We start from the raw sequence: 20,551 nt of genomic DNA on the forward strand, positions 1-20,551 counted from the left end.
GATAAATAACAATATGCCTATAGACATTGTATTTGTAGACCTTCAAAAGGCCTTTGATAAGGTTCCACATAAATGACTGATGCACAAAATGGAAGGCTATGGTATAAGAGGTAGTTAACTTGGATGGATAGAAGACTTTTACATAACAGAAACCAGTATGTAAGCATTTCAGATGAGAGGTCAGACACATCAAATGTAACCAGTGGAGTTCCTCAGGGAAGTGTTCTGGAGCCAACATTATTCATTTGCTTTAATTATTAATGATATGCCAGATGTGTTGGAGTGTTTTGTAAACAAAAATATTTGCTGATGACACAAAGGCTTACTGTGAAAATGAATAATGAAGAATAACAAATTAATTCTGCTCCAATAAAGTACAGATAAACTAGTCAAATGGACAGAGATGTGGCAATTAAGTTTAACAATGAAAAATGTAAAGAACTTCACACTGGTAAAGATACACCAAAATACATTTATTACATCAACTCTGATGATATGGAAGAAACTGAGTTAGAAATGGACTAGGGGATTTTGTGGATAAAAATTTAACTTTTGAACAGCACATTATTGCTACAGTTAAAAAAAAAAGAAAAAAAAGAAAGAAAATAAAAGGCAAATAGAATAGCAGGCATGATCACCCATTTTATCTAGTATAAAAACAAAGATGTCATGGTGCCAATATTCAAATCATTAGTAAGAACAATACTGGAACATGGTAATGTGGTATGGTCCCCTTACCTAAGAAAACATACTGACTTGATTGAAAATGTACAGAAGATTTACCAAACAAATTATAGGGATAGGTAGTATGTCCTATGAAGAGTAACTAGTTTGAAACCCCCAAGCCTGGAATATCGCACATTAAGGGGTGATATGATTGAGACATATAAGATTCTACATGGACATTATGATAAGAGCACTACACAAAACCTTTTCAATAAGGACAGTATTATGATAAGAGCACTACACAAAACCTTTTCCATAAGGACAGTAATCATGCCAGGGGACACCCACAAAAACTAATGAAGACATTCACCAAATCAAACCTTTTTTTCACACTTTTTACTAACAGGGTTGTTAACTTCTGAAATAATCTGCCCAGTAACATTGTCACTGCAGGAACACTTAACAGTTTTAAGAATTTATTAGATAAAACACTGGAAGGATTATGAATTCCAAGTTAATTTCTTCACAGGAAGCTAACCATAACATTAGTAATTACGCACTTTTATATAAAGTTGTTTTTTTTAATTAAAATAAAAAGTCCTAATTGTTCAGGCAAATGGCTGATAAAGCCTAAAAGCCGTGACAATTGATATGATTTAGCAATCAAACACTGAAACAGGTACAATCATCAACAAAAGGAAACTTTTCCTTTTTCTGTTAATGTACAACTTTTGGGGTTCACGACAGTGAAAGGCTTGAAAAAAACTTATTTGTTACTTTAATAGGCACATCACGATGCAAACAATTAAGAGCAATATATCCACAATTTTTCCCCTCAAGACGGAATGAGTTGTCTTTACACCAAAGCGTTGAGAGGTTCACTCCGCCAGTCACACCGAGGAGTAGAGGGGAAGAAATGTGGATACTGCCCACGAAAGACATACCAAAAAAACCCAAACTATATAGGTGTATTCATAGAATCTATGAAAAATACACACACTGTGTGCAAAGTTTGTCCATCCGTCGTTCTCGCAACACGTGGTCCATGTAAATACTAAACACGAGTTGCTTCCGTGCCGGAAGACAAGTCCAAAGTGAAACGCAATAAGCTTAATGGCGGAATGCCTCCTTCCCTTTCTGACGCTTCCTTTTTTTATCACCATTGCTTGCAGACTGCCTCCAGCGTAGAGTTCATTCATGAGTCTCTGTGGTAAACTTGGGATCACGTTCAAACTGAATGCATGAGCCGCGAGGAATAGTCAGACTGAAATTTATCTTTTCCACATTAAAGAAAAAAAGTTACCTCATGCATGGGATCCAACAGAACTGTTAACCCAACGGGACAAGTTACAAACATCAAGGGTTTCGTTCATTCAAACTTCGACATACAAGCATAAGCATCTAGGGGTATAAACTTCATCGACACACAATCAAGCCTCCATACTGACACTCGCAAGTCTGACCAAGTGAGATAATGTTGTATACTGAAACAGAGCACCGATTGATTTTGGACGCGTTGATTTGTGACATTTATCGGTTTTGTGTCATACGAACTGACCCTGTACATGCAAATATCAGAACTCATTCATACGGGAGAGAATTGCTTAGATTTTGTCCGTGGTGATGCGATTACATATCAAACTAGCCAAATGCATGCTACTCAGAACGCATTCCTACAGCATACAACAATGCAATGCTCTTCTGTCAAAAGCCTCACCCGTAACCAGCCATCTTCTTTTGCCCAGCGTGACGTTTGTGTCTGCTTACCCAGTGGTCCAATCAGTTACAAGAATTTCCTCACAAGAACGACAATCCACGAGTAGCGCCCCCAATCGTGCAAAGGATGCCGGTGGTGGCCTAATTAGGACTTTCCTCAGTCCTGCAAAGCCGGCCAAGTCTCTCTTTTTTTCTTTCTTTTTCTTTTTTTTCTTTTTTTTTTCTCCCAGTCTCTCATTCTCTCTCTTCCCTCTGTCAGTCTCTCTCTCTCTCTCTCTCTCTCTCTCTCTCTCTCTCTTTCTCTCTCTTTCTTTTTCTCTCCAACCAGTTGCTCAGTATGGTGCTGAAATATGGGGTTTAGACAAAGCTGCTATATACATAGAAAAAGTTCATCTATTTGCTCTTCAGAAATTTTGGGGGGTTCATATCAAAACACCAAATGATTTTGTGTACGGAGAAACAGGTCGTTACCCAGTATATATAAATTCGTCCTTGCAATGTGTTAGATACTGGTTAAAGATTGTATGTATGAGTGAAGAAAGGTTACCATATAAAGCGTATAAAATGTTATTTGACTTGGAATTACGTGGTAAAAAATCTTGGGTTTCTGGTATTAGAGAATTTTTGTTTGAAAATAGATTCGGTTTTGTATGGATGAATCAAGGTGTTGAAAACACAAATATCTGTTTAAAAGAACTTCGTCAACGACTGATTGATAATAGATGGCAAAACTGGGAAGAACATGTGCAGAGCAGTGATAGGTATTCTTTTTATAGTACATTTAAATCATCTGTAAATTGTGAACAATATCTACTGCTTGATATTGACAGACATATAAGGTATTTTATGACAAGATTTAGATGTGGAATATCGGACATCATGGTACATCATAACCGTTATAAAATGTATACAGGTGTGAATTTATTGTGTCCTCTGTGTAATAACGAAAATGAAGATGAAAAACATTGTCTGCTTTGTTGTCAGGCTTATCGTGATTTACGTATAAAGTATATTCCACAAAAGTATTATCAGGATTCTTCCCTGTTCCGGACTGCGTTGCTTATGGCATCTCGAAGAGAACCAATATTAAGGAATGTGTGTATGTATTTATACAAAGCTTTTAAGAGACGCACCATTATGCTTAGCTGATTTAACTAACTGCTTTTGTAATGTCTTCTGTCAGTATATTACTGTTTCAATGAGTTACTCTGAAAATTTGTGTGAATTATTCACAAATATTGTACCTCCTTCAGAAGGGGCCATGGCCTATACTGATTAAACTATTCGAGTTCAAGTTTGAGTTCTCTCTTTCTCTCTCTCTCAGTCTCTCTCTCTCTCACTCTCTGATAACGATGTTTTATTCAGATTTGTTATTTTGTGAATGTTGTTAAGTATTGCATTAGTTACTTTTGGTTGATTTGTGATGTTGGTTTATCGTGTCAATGAATGTTGTTGAGTATTGCATTAGTTACTTTTGGTTGATTTGTGATGTTAGTTTATCGTGTCAAGTCATTTTCCTTATTTATTTTCTTGTATGACCCCCTTCAGTAAGGGGCTTTGGCCTTAATCTGAATAAAACATCGTTATCGTTATCGTTATCTCTCTCACTCTCCGTCTCTCATTTTCTGTTTCTTTATCTCTCCCCCTCTCTGCCACTATCTCTCATTCCAGTCTCTTCTGTGTCAGTCTCTGCCTCCGGCTGTCTCTCTCTCAGTCTCTCTCTCTCTCTCTCTCTCTCTCTCTCTCTCTCTCTCTGCCCGCACACACACACACACATACTGATACGTTGCGGTGTGCATGACGTCACTTGAAGGTCTACCACCGATGACCGATGACCACCGCCGTGACCAATGACCATTGCTCAGTGACCACCAGTGACTATTGCTGACCACTCACCGTCGCAGGCTGACCACCAGACCCGGCATCACTGGCCACTGACTGATCAAGGCTGACCTGGGAGAACATAATACCTGGGGGAACATAGACATGCTTTCGAGCGAAGTAACAATTCAGATACATGGAATAGCTTCCCAACCGGCAACCCCATACGCCGGCCCCACAAAGCAGCTTGAAACAAACGCCGCGGGTTGAAGTCCGAGATGAACTGTCAGTGAAAGAAATAAAGACGACAAATCAACGGTTACTAAGTGAACGCTGAAATGTCGCGGGCCAAATCAAATGAAATGTCACCAAGTCGACCGGCGACACTGTTCAAGTTTAACGGTTCTCTGACATGTTGCTCTAACATGGTAGTTTGCTGGGATTATAATGACCATTGTCATACAAGGAAATAAGCAATATACTAGAAAGAGACTTTTATAGGTGCTTGAATTCAAGTCTAAAACCTCGTCAGTTGACTCTCTCAGACTTTGGTCCGCCGGATTCGCCGAGACCAATTCTGAGTTCAGCTCTCAGACTTTTATCAAATTCATTACGGACGAAGTATTGTTTTAATGTCAAGTGCATAGGCTTTAGTAACCTGACAATTGAGCATATAACTTTTCACTGCAGCTTGATGAAGCCTTTTGAACACGAAAGTGTGTCTTCACAAGTGACCGTGAGAACGTTGATGATGTTTTTGACTTTTTGCATTAATTATCAGTTGTTTCGCTTGTCAGTTTAACGACTTCTCTTTTACGAAGTCCTCTAAGTAATTTCCTGTAACTGTATTTAGAGGTGGGTTGTTGTTGTTTTTTGTTTTGTTTTTTCCCCCAAATTTCACCAATATTTTTACCCTCATTTGCCCAGTTTCTCCCAACCCTCCATTCATCCACATCTCCCAACCCTTCTAACCGATAATACTCAGATGTATTCATAGATACTTTAACAAAATGTCTTCAATCACCGATATGTGTGACGGGACATTAAACAAAATTCCCCCTCCTCTGACATGTTGAATAGGCGCCGGCCGATCACTGTTGTTCAAGTTTTTCGTCAGCGACAAATCAGCGGTTAACTGAAAAGGTAACAATTCAGCAGTTGACACTGACCTTCCTTTCATATAATACTGTCGCCGGCGACAATGTCATGTGCAGAAGTACGACAATATACTGATGCAGAGGGGGTCTGCGAATATTGTCGCTGGCGACAATGCCGCAATATTTCTCTTTGCCTGTGCCTCTGCATGTTTGATCTGTATGTCTGCCTCTCTCTCTCTCTCTGTGTCTCGCGGTCTGTCTGTCTGTCTGTGTCTCTGTGTGTGGCTCTGTCTGTGTACCTGTTATCTTGTTTAAAGCTAGCATGTATCCTTCAGTACAAATCGGTTTCGGCTTATGAATATCATATGTTTTTTTTTGGTTTTTTTGGTTTTTTTAAAAATATTTACGCATGCAGGTATACATGCGTGTGTGCGTGCGCGCGGTGTGTGTGGACTGATGTATACATGTGTTTATACGCGCGTGTGCGTCTGTGTGTGTGTGTGTGTGTGTCTGTCCGCGTCTATGCTTATCTCTCTGTGCGTGTGTGTGTGTGTGTGTGTGTGTGTGTGCGCGCGCGCACGTGTGTGTTGTGCGTGCGTTTGTGCGTGAGTGTACGTGTATGGAGGAGGGGGGGGGGGGGGTGCGAGTGTGTGTCTGAATGTGTATATGCGCGCGCCGTGTATATATGATATTATATGTGAGATTATTCAATAATCTGTTGTGTTGCTAATGCTTACTCCGGCGGGGGTAGGGGGTTAGAGTATTTTAGTGTGTTTTTGTGTAAGGAACCATTATTTTCCTGTCTGACAAGTTTAAATAACGGTACTGAAAAATGAGGGGGTAAATATAGGTCTTTTTCCCTTGTGAAGAGGGGATTCGGCTTCCAATGTTTGTGTCTGTTGTGCTCACTGTGTCGATGTGTGTGTGTGTGTCTGTGTGCGTCTGTGTGTGTGTGTCTGTGTATGCTAGCGCGTGCATTTGAATTATGTATGTGAAAGTGCGTGGGTGTTGTGTATGTTGTTGGTGGGTGTGCATGTGAGCGATGGGTATGTATGAGGGCGGGTAGGGGGCGTCAGATGGTCCGTGTGTGTGTAGTGTGATTGTGTGTGTGTGTTCGTCAGTGTGTGTGTGTGTGTGCGTGTGTGTGTGTGTTCTCAAATGTGGGTCTTTGTCTTGTGTGACATCTCCTCGTCGGCCCCTTCACATCGGCATCTGGGATGGGGCACTCAAGATGGGGCCATAAAAGAGTCATAAAAGTGGCCCATAAAACTTTGGACGTTTGTTTCAGGCAGCGGGATCAAAGCATAGTGCGGCGGCTTGGCCGAAGGTTGGGAGTTGGGGGAAGTGGGGGGTGGGTGTGGGAGTAAACTTTACGGGTTGGCGCGCACGCACGCATGGGCGTGTGTGTGTGTGTGTGAGAGAACAATCAATAAATAAAATCGAAAACATGAACAATCCATGCAAATACGCATAAACCCACCCCCCAAAACCATCATGTATGCCTTAAATAAATCAAACAAATAACAAATTATATCAACATGAATTATCCGTGCTAAATCTTACAGTGGCGAACACACTCTCTCTCTCCGAATCTCTCCCTCTGTCTGTGTGTGTGTGTGTGTGATGAAAACAATCAATAAATAAAATCGAAAACATGAACAATCCATGCAAATTCGCATAACCCCACCGCCCAAAACCATATGCCTTAAATAAATCAAACAAATTAATTGATATCTTTTCCCCCTGTTTATATGTTGCAAATCACATCAAGTTACATGATATTGCTTATCAGTGCTTAATCATACCGATTCAAATCTTTAATTGTCGATTAGTCAAGTTTATCAGTGTTTCGTTCTAAGGATGTTATATTGTAATCTAATTTTTTACACAACATTTCACCAATTATAAGTTATCTAACACACACACACACATACACACACACACACACAGCAACTGAAAACTGAAAAATCATACTATATTGGTAAAAATAGCTCAATATTCACTGCTGAACTTATTGCTGTTCTTATGGCTCTAAATCATATTCTTGATCTTCCAATTTGCCTTCTACAAGTCTTGTTTTGCGTTGATTCCAAATCTGTATTATGTGCTTTAAACTCACCAAATTGTAAGAACAAATCTAAAATCATACCAGAAATCAGCCATATTTTACATCTTTTAAGGTTGAAAGGAACACATATTACGTTTTTCTGGGTTCCTTCACATCTTGGTATTCTCTACAATGAATGGGCTGACAGGGCTGCAAGAAAAGGTGCAAAGAACGAACAGGGAACTATAGAACTTTATGTGCATCTGTCTGTACAAGAGGGTTATCGAATACTAGAAAAAACATCGTGGAACAAAGTCAGAGAATTATACCAGGAAAACGGCAAAGCTTTAAACCATAGTGTAATTAATGTTCAACAACCGGGAACTATCAATCAGTCAAATACATACAGTAATTCAATAAGATTAAGGCAGATTCAGACATTATCAAACAGGATAAAATTGAACGCTTTTATAACAAAGTTCAGCAAAGATGTCAGATGCATATGTGGAGAACATATTTCTGGCAACCATGTAATATTCGAATGTCAGAATCTAAAATGTTTTTTTGCCAGACTTCACCAAAAGTTCTTTTGAATGTGTTATTAACAATTCCAATATGTTATTTGTTATTGCAGAAGGTTTGCTGCATAGTCCTATAGGACATTTGTTATAGATGTTATATTTGTTTGATGTTGGCGTTTATAACGTTTCCATTTTTCCTAGCATTGTCTTTCCCTATTCACCCTCCACACATACACACACTTTTACCCCTCCCCCTCTCACAGCCCCTACCCCCAAGGTTTTTTTTTTTTTTTTTCTCGTCTAATATCACTTCAAGTGGAAAGACGTTAAACTGAAGACAACAACAACACACAGTAACTCACTGCGTGAACAGTTACTTTTCCCTCACCAGTAGCCGTCTTTTCCCCCTATCTTTATCAAATAACACTTATGGTTAAAAGACGCTAAACTGAAGAAGAAGAAGAAGAAGAAGAAAGCAGCAGCAGCAGCAGCAGTAGCAACAACAGCACCAGCACCAGCACCAACAACACACACACACGGGGGAGTATCGACACGCTCCCCAAAACGACAACTAAACAAGAAGAAGAGAGAAACCTCATCCGTTTGTATTTCGTGATTCCAGACACTGAGAGAAGAAGATGTTACATGATATTACTCAGGAACATGTAGTGTGTGTTTGACCTTTGTCTCTCTGTGCAATGCTTTTTCCTGCTTTCTCAAGTCTGACGGTCTTCGTACCTTTATCCTGCCTCTCTTCCACTTTGGAGTGGTGGTTAATGGTACCGCGTCCGCCTGGTTTTCAAGAGAATCTGAATGCTTGGGATTGTATCCCACACACCCAGTATACTGACTTCCACCCCCACCCCCCTACCCCCTTCACTATTAGACTTTGAGTGGTGGTCTGGATGCTAGTAATGCAGATGAAGCGATAAACTGAGGTACGATGTAGTCTTAGCGCCTGTAAGTAAAAAAAAACCACGGCAACAAAAGGGTTGCCCCTAGCAAAATTCAATGAAAAGGCCACTTTTGTAGAAAAAACAAATTGGTTCCTTCCAGACTGTGCAGGCAGAAGACTGAAAAAAAAAAGTTTGGGTGGACTGTGGTGATGTGCCATGCTAGGGAGAGCAGTCTGAATTTCACACTGAGAAATATGTTTTGACAAAGAATAATTCAATACAATACTTTGTCGATCCTCTGAATCTCTGGGTCTGTCTTCATCTTTTTCTGTCTCTTTCTCAGTTTATACCATTCCTTATGACTGGCAAACACTTGTGAAGGTATGATTTTGATTAACTAAAATACTTCACAATTAATGCCTGGACTCGTATCAACAACATGCAACCAAAATCATAAAAGCACAAATAACCAGCAATTCATCCCAGAATGCACTGATTTATTGCCAAAAGCAAGAATCAAAGTAAACAGTTATTGACAATTTTTATATTATCATTTCAGCTTAAAAGGAAACAGTATATATACCATGTGCACATATACAAGGTGATTGTGACTCAACCAAGAAATAATGTAAACATATCTTTTATTTTACACATGTCCATTTGATGAACAGGAATGAAAGTGTACCATCATAAATTTATTCTTCTTTTTCCAACCATTAAAAAAACATCCACTTACACAGATCAAGCATGAACTCTTTCACAAAAAATGGTCTCAACCTTCCTCACGCTCTTAGCGAAGGTGAAATACAAAGTTCTACTGCTGTATCACAGAGAGTTTGGACAGTTCTCCAGCACAAGTATACCCTTTTTCTTCTTCTTTTTTTTTTAAATTTTATTTTTTTTATCTTTTACATCACCACTTTCAGGTATCTATCACATTAAAAAAAGAAAAAAAAAGAAGCAACTTTGTCTATTACACAGCAGGTAATGCACTTTCTCAGATAAGAATCCCAGCAGGTTTTATTATTTTTAAAGTAACTGGTAAGACTGCTGTCTACTTGAAATGATAACAGTAAATATAGTCTTTGTTCATCTCAACAACCACCCTTGTGTTTGAGTCAGCAGGACAAAAATGTGCATAAAAAACTCTTATGTCTGCGCATAAACAAGTTAACACAGCTCTTATGCTCTATATCTGTGTATAAATGTGTGTATGGGGCTCTTATGTCTGTGCATAAAGTATCATAACCTTTTCCAGATAATGTCGATAGCCAAATGTACACCCACACACAAAGGATTTAACTATCAAGAGCAGGTATGTTTACAAAAACATATGGAAACACAAAAAAAAAACCAACAAAAAAACATATCTCCACATAACATCACTATTAGCAATCAATATAAATTACCATTTTGATCATCATTATCATCATAGCCATCGTTTTCTTCTAAAAACTTTAAATCAATATTTTCTTTTTCTCTAAAACATAAGTAACCAATATAGGCAATGTCCAGTGCACAAAAAAAAAAAAAAAAAGAGAGAGACAGAGAAGAAAAAAAAGAAAAAGAACATCAGAATTCTGGAACTATAACCTACAAAGAAAGACAATAACAAAGATGACAGTCCCAAAAGTGTTAGTCAAAGTCAGAATTTTGACAATGTCTAGACCATACTAGAATAGACAAGTTTCTTGTAAAACATGGGGAAAAAAAAAAAAAAAATGTTCACTCAAAACAAATTTGGCAACATATTTTATTTAATCTGCCTAAATGTTACACCAGAGTAAATCATTTACTTGCAAAAATTACATGCAGAATCAGATGACAAACTTAAAAAGAACAGAAGTGCTTGAGTATTTTAAGGAAAAAATATATTGGCCATGCATAATCATGATATTTCAACCACCCACCCAAAATCCGGTGAAACAGAACCAATACATGAGATGTTTTTTGGCACGGAACCACATGACCGATACATGTTATCACAAGAACGATTTCACCGATGAGCCTAAACATGCCAAACACCTTCTAATCCCTGCTAAACTGAAACGATCAACCAATCCTCATCTACGCTCAAGAGAAAAGTCTGAACAAACATTAAGGATAATAGTATCTGTGCAATTTTTAACACAAATTTTATACACACAATTTTCAATAAACAATATTGCAGTCTGAAAAATAAAAACAAGCACCCAATCATGTTTAATACTTAAATACAGTGGTGATAACTGATATTGGAGAGAACACGTATTTCTTGAAAACAAGATTTCGGACACTGTTACAACTGGTTGATGATTCAGCATGCTGAAAGCCAACTGGCTGTTACATCAATGATCAGGGGCTACACTGAAAATGACTTTCCAATTCTCACATTCACTTGAAAAGAAGCATGAGCACGCATAACCTACAGAGCGACACATTTCAAACTTAAGTTAAGGTCAACAAAAGAGCAGAAGAAGTCAATCATTCATGAATGCATCCAAGATACATGTACACAGTTTTCAAGAAAAGACATTACAACAGGATTTTACTGTTATTCTCAATTCCATATGTCTCTAATTAAACTGTAACACTCATGCTGTAGATATGGTTGTGCCCCCTTTCTGTCTGACATGTAACACACACTCACACATGCACACATATACAGGGTTTTACACTTTCAAATTCGATTTCATGGAGACCTCTGCATGTTCTTTCATTTCTGCTGACAAAGTGGAGACATGGAAGGCGACTGCACACAAGAATGATTCTTGGTAACGTTCACAAATGACCTTTTCAACAGAGAAATGACTGACCAGCACAATGCATGCATCACCAATGTCACAGTCACATTCACAACAACAGTTTTCCTATCCACTACTTCTTCTCCATCACTTTCTGAATGTCCTTGAGCAGCATAGCTCCTATCACCATTTTCTCAGAATTCACAGTCACTTTTGCTTTCTTCTCAGACACCTTCACGGCCACAAGAACTAAGGTCCCTGATGCTAGCGTCTTGGCGGCAAATTTGAAGACTTTGTCGTCAGCGGACGGGACCTGAAGAAGATTCCCGGCAGTAAGGACACTGGTGCAGATGGACTTGGCACTGCCCGTCTCCTCGTTAATGGCCACATTGGCACTGTTCTCGTTCATACCTCCAAGTTTACCTGTCAACAATTGAAAAATAAAGGGTAATTTAGTATGGCAATAAACAACTGTTCTCGTTCATACCTCCAAGTTCACCTGTCAACAATTGAAAAATAAATGGCAATTTAGTATGGCAATCAACAACACTGTTCTCATACATACCTCCAAGTTTACCTGTCAACGTCTGAATAATAAAGGGCAATCTAGTATGGCAATCAACAACACTGTTCTCATACATACCTCCATGTTTACCTGTCAACGTCTGAATAATAAAGGGCAATCTAGTATGGTAACCAACAACACTGTTCTCATTCATACCTCCAAGTTTACCTGTCAACGTCTGAAAAATAAAGGGCACTTTAGCAATCAACAACACTGTTCTCATTTGGACTTCCAAAATCACCTGTCAACATTTGAAAAATAATGGGCAATTTAGTATGGTAATCAACACTGTTCTCAATCATACCTCCAAATTAACCTGTCAACATTTGAAAAATAAAGGGCAATTTAGTATGGTAATCAAAAACACTGTTTTCATTTGCACCTCCAAGTTTACCTGTCAACATTTGAAAAATAAAGGGCAATTTAGTATGGTAATCAAAAACACTGTTTTCATTTGCACCTCCAAGTTTACCTGTCAACATTTGAAAAATAAAGGGCAATTTAGTATGGTAATCAAAAACACTGTTTTCATTTGCACCTCCAAGTTTACCTGTCAACATTTGAAAAATAAAGGGCAATTTAGTATGGTAATCAAAAACACTGTTTTCATTTGCACCTCCAGGTTTACCTGTCAACATTTGAAAAATAAAGGGCAATTTAGTATGGTAATCAAAAACACTGTTTTCATTTGCACCTCCAAGTTGCAATGGAAATAAACATGATTACAATATGAAGCAACATAAATCAAAAGACACTGGCAGACAGAAACACACACACACACACACACACCCCCCCCAATATCAGTTATGTTCGAAAGACTTAAAACTGGACTACTTCTACTACTAACAAACAAACACATACACACACACACACATGCACACACATACACACAAGCACACACACACACATACAGAGAGCCACACACATGTGCGCGCGCACACACACACACACACACACACGCACACACACTCACACAGAATACCAACCAAGCCCAGACAGACAAAAGCAGCAAGACGTGATTACGACCAGAGAGAACCGACACTCACTCTGCTGGGTGGAGAAGTCGCCCTCACTCATGGTGTGGGGCTGCAGCAGCTCCCCCACGGGAGCCGTGATGCTGACCTTGAACTTTTGCTCCCCAGCACACACCTCCATGGCAGCCGGCTGAGTAGTGTCGTTAAAGTTTATCCCCATCAGAACGCTGGTGGAGGCGTTCACTCCCAGAGATGCTGTTCACGTTTGGAATCACACAGAAACAGCCAAATGCAGGAACAGCAACCGCAAAGATAATGATCAGATGTTTCAATCTCATAGTATTTCAATTCATTATTGTAGTTTCCCTGATCAATTTCAAGCTGAACAATTGTTTTGATAATAGACAAACTAAAATCAGCTGGAACAAGTAATGATGATTTTTCATTTAAGTCAGATGAAAAATTTACTTGCGTTTTAGAAAAATGAAATCAGAGCTAATCATCTTCAGTGACAAAAAGCTAAAACACACACACACACACACACACACACATACATGCAAACATACATACACAAACACAAGAGACTCAGAAAAAAAACATACAAACACAAACACAACAGACTGAGAAAAAACATACATACACAAACACAACAGACTCAGAAAAAACATACATACACAAACACAACAGACTCAGAAAAAACATACATACACAAACACAACAGACTGAGAAAAAACATACACACACACAAACACAACAGACTCAGAAAAAACATACATACACACAAGCACAACAGACTCAGAAAAAACATACATACACAAACACAACAGACTCAGAAAAAACATACATACACACAAGCACAACAGACTCAGAAAAAAACACACACAAACACAAACACAACAGACTCAGAAAAAACATACACACACACAAACACAACAGACTCAGAAAAAACATACACACACACAAACACAACAGACTGAGAAAAAACATACACACACGAACACAACAGACTCAGAAAAAAACATACATACACAAACACAACAGACTCAGAAAAAACATACATACACACAAACACAACAGACTCAGAAAAAACATACATACACACAAACACAACAGACTCAGAAAAAACATACACACACACAAACACAACAGACTCAGAAAAAACATACACACACACAAACACAACAGACTCAGAAAAAACATACACACACACAAACACAACAGACTGAGACGAACAGGGAATGACACTACACACACACAGAACTGCATACCTATTTCAGGGAAAGGTTGAACTTCCATTCCCGGCTGAACTTTCTGGAAAACAAAAACAACAAAAAAGGCATAAATATCAGGTTGAGTGACAATTCATACAATGAGATCTTTATTTATTAGTATCAAATTAACAGGAGGAGTTTGTATTATACTCCATGTTTGGTGTCATATACTGTGCCATGTCAAACTGATGCAAACTAGGCCTATCGGTTTGCTCTGCTTGGCCAAATTTCGTGCGGCTAACAGTGAAAAGAAGACCTGTTTTGCCCGGTCCGCTCTGAATCAGTTATTTTGATGACAGTCACCTCTATAATGTTTTGTTATAGTGGCGGAACATTTTTTCTCATGCAAGTGTACATGCGAGCCCATGTGTGTGAAATGGTACAGGAGGGCAGATGCATTTACATATATGTATGTGCATGTATCCACTTACATTTATATGCATTCTTCAAAGTGTGTTCATGAGTGATAAAAATTGGTTCCAGAATGCATGACTGAGTATATTCAAAACATACATAATCAATTTTCCAGACTGACATGACTTCCAATCTGTATTCTCAGTCAAAAGAATCACAGATAAAAAAAAATATACATATATTAAAAAATGGTAATAAAGCAACTTGTGAAAACCCTGAAATGACGAAATGTGATCCGATTCCCTCAAGACAGATACTTTTTTTCGTTCAGGTGCTGCATCTTCCCACATTCACTTGTATGTACAAGTGGGTTTTTATGAATATGACCATTTTATCAACCCTTCCATGTAGGCAGCCATACTCAGTTTTAGGGGATGTCCATGCTGGGTATGTTCTTGTTTCCATAACCCACGGAATGCTGATATGTATTACAGGGTCTTCAACAGTATACTCACTAGTGGGGTTTAGGCACTAGTGGGTATGCACATAAACTGACCCAGGAGACTGGAAAACTCTCTACCCTTAACCCACAAGGTGCGCCGAGACTGGGGATCAAGCCCAGGAAACTCCAGGTGAGAATCAAGTCCTCTGACCACACAACCACTGCACCCGTCAGAACGATACGTTCACAAGCACTGATGACGAAGGAAAAGAAAAAGAAGGAGAAAGACAGAAGCAAACATCCCCAAACACAACAAGGCTTCGTCAAGACAGGAGGCAGACCCAACTGTGAAGCTATTCTCCACGCAGGAAAGGCCGTGAGGGTCAAGGTCAACGACATCGGCCACTCACCGTTTCTCCAAGCTTGATGTTGTTCAGAGGCCCGTCAGCATTGTTCAACAGGGTCCACTCGATGGAGACCATTTTGGGGGAGAAGACAGAGATGGTGCGGGTGAACTTGTAGCTGATACTGAGACCGTTGCCACTGATTCTGTGCAGCAGCTCATGGGATTTCAGGGTCACGTTAATCCCTTGAACAATCTGGACATAAAAAAAAGGAAAAAAATTATATAGAGATAATTATGTGTGTATACACACACACACACACACACACACACAGAGATCTATACACACAGTTCATGCAACATACTAGTGGAGGAAAACAAGTGCAGGTGACAACCAAATAACCCTTCCGTTATTTGAAATAACTGCAAAGATTAAACAAGGAAAGGCAAAATGGAAACCCTTCAAAGGCTGCAATTGGGTGCCACCTGAATTCTCTCAAATCAAAATTTTAATTATTGGTGTTCTCAATCACAGCAGGGAAAAGTCATAATCCAAAGATTTCCCAAAGCAGCCCAAGATATAATTAACAATGAAATTGTCTGTTCATATGAGTGAAGATCACTTGATTATAATCAAAGTGAAAAAAAAAAATCTGATGATCATTTAACAAAAAACCCAAAAAAACTGCTGAGTGAGTGAGAGAGAGAATGTGTAAGAGGCACAGTGAGAACCTGTATGTTTGTGCCTGTGGGAGTGTATGTATGCACTGACCACTAAAAGTGTGGCTTTTGAATAGTCATAAAAAAAAAAGACAATAAAAAAAAAATCCACATATAAAAATGAACTTGGAAGGAAACAACTGCATCTCAGGCAGATTGGTACAGCACAATAATCAAGCAACTGTAAGGAAACACATACATCATATATAGCAGGTCCTTTCTCAGTGCGCCGAGTGCTTGCTGCAAACAAGACCTTGGTTTATTGTCTCATCCGAATGACCAGACGCTCAGTTTGATTTGGGAGAAAGGGCCAGAGTGGGATTCTTCTTCTTCTGCGTTCACTCGTATGCACACGAGTGGGCTTTTACGTATATGACCGTTTTTACCCCGCCATGTAGGCAGCCATACTCAGTTTTCGGGGGTGTGCTTGCTGGGTATGTTCTTGTTTCCATAACCCACCGATCGCTGACATGGATTACAGGATCTTTAACGTGCGTATTTGATCTTCTGCTTGCATATACACACGAAGGGGGTTCAGGCACTAGCAGGTCTGCAAAATATGTTGACCTGGGAGATCGTAAAAATCTCCACCCTTTACCCACCAGGCGCCATCACCGTGATTCGAACCCGGGACCCTCAGATTGACAGTCCAATGCTTTAACCACTCGGCTATTGCGCCCGTCGAGAGTGGGATTCAAACCCAGGCCCTCATGAATTCTGTATTGGCAGAAGAGCCTCTTAACCATTACGCCACCTTCCTCCTCAAGGCAAAAGAAGGTGTCAGATAAGAAAGACATGTATGAAGCTTGCAGGAGATGGTCCACTCTACCTGTGTACACACTGAGCATACACATCTGTGGAAGTAAACACAACATAAACATTGGTACTGTTCAGTCAACAGATTTCTCTGTATGAAACTTGGGCTGCGATCCCCATGGAGAGTGCATTGCTGCAAAGCGGTGGATTGTTTTATTCTTTTATATATGTTAACTCACTCAGGACGGCCAGTCCTCTCGTCTCCTCTACAGAAACCCCCCCACCAGATTCCAGCGGGTGTCTGAATGACCCAACCTTTTGCTTCCGTCGTCAGAATTGCGGTATTCTTTGTCAACATTCACCTCTTCAGTGTAGGAGCCTTCCGCTTGTAATATTTTGATGATGCTAATTGCGATGAAACGCTGTAATTGTCGTCTCTTTCGCCGTTCGTATGGAGAGAGTTAAGTCCACACTACACATGGGGCCTCGGTCTTCAGTCTCATCGAATGACTAGCGACAGACCACCACTTGAGGTCTAGTGGAGGGGAGAGAAAACACTGCCATGTGTGGGATTCAATCCTGTACACTAAGATTCTCTCGCTTGCTAGGTAAACGAGTTAACACTTGTGGAGTGATGGCCTAGAGGTAACGCGTCCGCCTAGGAAGCGAGAGAATCTGAGCACTGTGGTTTGAATCACGGCTCAGCCGCCGACATTTTCTCCCCCTCCACTAGACCTTGAGTGGAGGTCTGGACGCTAGTCATTCAGATGAGACGATAAACCGAGGTCCCGTGTGCAGCATGCATTTAACGCACGTAAAAGAACCCACGGCAACAAAAAGGTTGTTCCTGGCAAAATTTTGTAGAAAAATCCACTTCAATAGGAAAAACAAATAAAACTGCACGCAGGAAAAAATACAAAAAAATGGGTGGCGCTCTCAGTGTAGCGACACGCTCTCCCTGGGGAGAGCAGCCCAAATTTCACACAGAGAAAACTGTTGTGACAAAAAAGAAAAAAATACAATACAAAAAGACTTGGCCAGCCCTCCATGCACTGCAGTGACTTACGTTGGAGGCTGCTGGCTTCATGTCCCCGGCAGCCTGCGAAGGGGTCAGGCCCAGAGCAGCCGTCGGGGTCAGCAGGTCACCTGGGGTCATGGGCGCGCTGCTTGTGGCACTGCCACTGGCTGATCCGACTGGAAAAACAGTTATGGTTTATTTCTTTAGTAATGGGGATGTGTGCGGCGTGCAATGTGTGTGTGCAGGTTTGTGTGTTGTGTGTGTGTGTGTGAATGTGTGTTTGTGCAAAAGTGTGTGTTGTGTGGTGTGTGTGTGTGTGTGTGTGTGTGTGTGTGTGTGTGTGTGTATGTGTGTCTGTGTGCATGTATTAGAGACTGCGCTGGGTATGTGTGTGTAAGCATGTATGTGTGACTGTACATTTATTTTCTTTGAACAGTGAGAACTCCTCGGACATTCCTGACATATGTGAGACATAAAACAGGATGGCGAGACAGACTGAGAAACATGAGAGAAAGAGAAAACAGACAACACTGCTCAAATAGCAAACGAAAGTCAGACAGACAAAAAAAAAAAAAAAAAAAAAAAGGGTGTGTATACTTACAGTCATCCAAATCCAACAGAAGGTCTGCACTTTGTTTCTCTGGCTTCGCTTCAGCTTTTGACTTCACTGGCTTACTGGGCTGCTGCTGAGAAAAAAAGAAGAAAAAAAAGAACTCACTGCACATTCATTCATCCAGTTGCAACAAGTTGTGGAGTGATGGCCTAGAGGTAATGTGTCCGCCTAGGAAACGAGAGAATCTGAGCGCGCTGGTTCGAATCACGGCTCAGCCGCCGATATTTTCTCCCCCTCCACTAGACCTTGAGTGGTGGTCTGGACGCTAGTCATTCGGATGAGATGATAAACTGAGGTCCCGTGTGCAGCATGCACTTAGCGCACATAAAAGAACCCACAGCAACAAAAGGATTGTTCCTGGCAAAATTCTGAAGAAAAATCCACTTCGATAGGAAAAGCAAATAAAACCGCACGCAGGAAAAAATACAAAAAAAAAATGGGTGGCGCTGTAGTGTAGCGACGTGCTCTCCCTGGGGAGAGCAGCCCGAATTTCACACAGAGAAATCTGTTGTGATAAAAAGAAATACAAATACAAAACACTGCTTTTCATTATTCATGAGCTTCCAGCATGTAATATATTCATGTTTCTCGTTAGGAAACTGTTTATCTCATTATGTTCTAGAATGACTCTGTTACCTTGCATCTTCAAAGTACATGTTTGTGGATTTTATTTTTCTAAATGTGTTGTTTTTGTTGTTGTAATAAGCAACGCTCTTTCATGATAAGTCTGTAATCTGCGGAATCATTTTCTCCATTTCCCTGGTCTCCTCCCCCACATACCTTTCTCACCCACATACGTGTTCTTTTTCACTCACTGATTCAGATTTCAACACACTGTATGCTTCTGCTCTTCTGCACAAATTTCTAATGTTTTGTAACATGCCTGCACCTGTTCTTCGTATTTACTTTCCAGCATTCCCTTATTTTTCTGCGTAAACTCATTCTTCTTCAACATCCATACTTTGTAGTCACAAGCGTTTAAAATTTTTTTATTGTGAGTTTAAGATGGACATGGTAAATTTGGACCTAGGTACGGACATGGTAAATTTGGACACCAGTATGGACGTGGTAAATTTGGACCTTGGTATGGACGTGGTAAATTTGGACCCCAGTATGGACGTGGTAAATGTGGCCCCCAGTATGGACGTGGTAAATTTGGACCTTGGTACGGACGTGGTAAGTTTGGACCCCAGTATAGACATGGTAAATTTGGACCCCAGTATAGACATGGTAAATTTGGACCCCAGTATGGACGTGGTAAATGTGGCCCCAATACACTTGGTAATAAAGACATTCTGTTCTGTTCAGCCAAACCATGCCTGTCCTCTGTTCTCTTCAATCACTAACAGACATGTACCTTTTCTTTCTTCGCTTCTTTTTTCTTTGGTGGGGGCACCTCCTCTTCACTGTCCTCTTCACTGGAGTCCTCTTCCTCTGAATCGGATTCCTCTTCCTCCTCACTGTCCTCCTCTTCTTCCTCCGAATCTTCCTCACTGCTTTTGGCGGCCTTGGAACTGTCAGACTCTGCCTCAGACTCGCCGCTCTCTTTTTCTTCTTCCTCCTCATCCTCCGAGCTGTCCTCGCTGTCTTCGTCTGAACTGTCCTCAGACTCCTCTGCAACGTGTCACACATGTGCCTGATTAGATCATGAGAAGCAGAAAAAGAACACAGGACAAAATGAAGGAAAATTCAGCCAGAGAAATCTTATGTGTACTCCTAACACTACAGCGCAAAAAACGTGTTATCACACACATAAAGTGTCACCTGCGAGCGCAACTCTAAATTGCTATCAATTGAAAATAATCTCAATCACAGATTATGTCCCAAAGACACAGCACTACATGTATCAGGTCCACATCAACCTGTAATACAGCACCAATGGAATATTTCTGAACAAGACATATGGCGGAAGATTTACAAATTTTTAACACACTAATGACACGGGCTCAAAGAATGACACACAAAACAAGCCCTGTGATGTAAACAAAGCCTTCTTTCGTAAGAATAT

General features: G+C 40.1%; 2 protein-coding genes across 5 annotated transcripts in view; both read right to left on the reverse strand.

Annotated features, from left to right (window-relative positions):
• LOC143297230 (uncharacterized) overlaps positions 1-2,428 on the reverse strand; it is a 34,532-nt gene extending 32,104 nt beyond the window's left edge. For all 3 annotated transcript variants that reach the window (XM_076609464.1, XM_076609463.1, XM_076609466.1), the window contains exon 1: positions 2,384-2,428. In XM_076609464.1, the coding sequence (XP_076465579.1) occupies positions 2,384-2,397 (14 nt within the window). In that variant the 5' untranslated portion in view covers positions 2,398-2,428. The remainder of the gene's footprint in view (positions 1-2,383) is intronic.
• A 6,812-nt stretch (positions 2,429-9,240) lies between these two features.
• LOC143296932 (AP-3 complex subunit beta-2-like) overlaps positions 9,241-20,551 on the reverse strand; it is a 43,225-nt gene continuing 31,914 nt past the window's right edge. Inside the window, exons 18-24 of one of the 2 annotated variants that reach the window (XM_076608960.1) lie at positions 19,901-20,157; positions 18,532-18,613; positions 17,979-18,106; positions 15,504-15,692; positions 14,295-14,337; positions 13,099-13,281; positions 9,241-11,910 (exon numbers count right to left, since the gene is read on the reverse strand). In XM_076608960.1, coding sequence (XP_076465075.1) covers positions 11,621-11,910; positions 13,099-13,281; positions 14,295-14,337; positions 15,504-15,692; positions 17,979-18,106; positions 18,532-18,613; positions 19,901-20,157 — 1,172 coding nt within the window. In that variant the 3' untranslated portion in view covers positions 9,241-11,620. Of the gene's footprint in view, positions 11,911-13,098; positions 13,282-14,294; positions 14,338-15,503; positions 15,693-17,978; positions 18,107-18,531; positions 18,617-19,900; positions 20,158-20,551 lie in introns of both variants that reach the window. The other variant, XM_076608959.1, reaches the window with a different exon arrangement.

The sequence above is a fragment of the Babylonia areolata genome, chromosome 22 (assembly GCF_041734735.1).
Source record: "Babylonia areolata isolate BAREFJ2019XMU chromosome 22, ASM4173473v1, whole genome shotgun sequence".
In the NCBI taxonomy this organism is placed as follows: domain Eukaryota; kingdom Metazoa; phylum Mollusca; class Gastropoda; order Neogastropoda; family Buccinidae; genus Babylonia; species Babylonia areolata.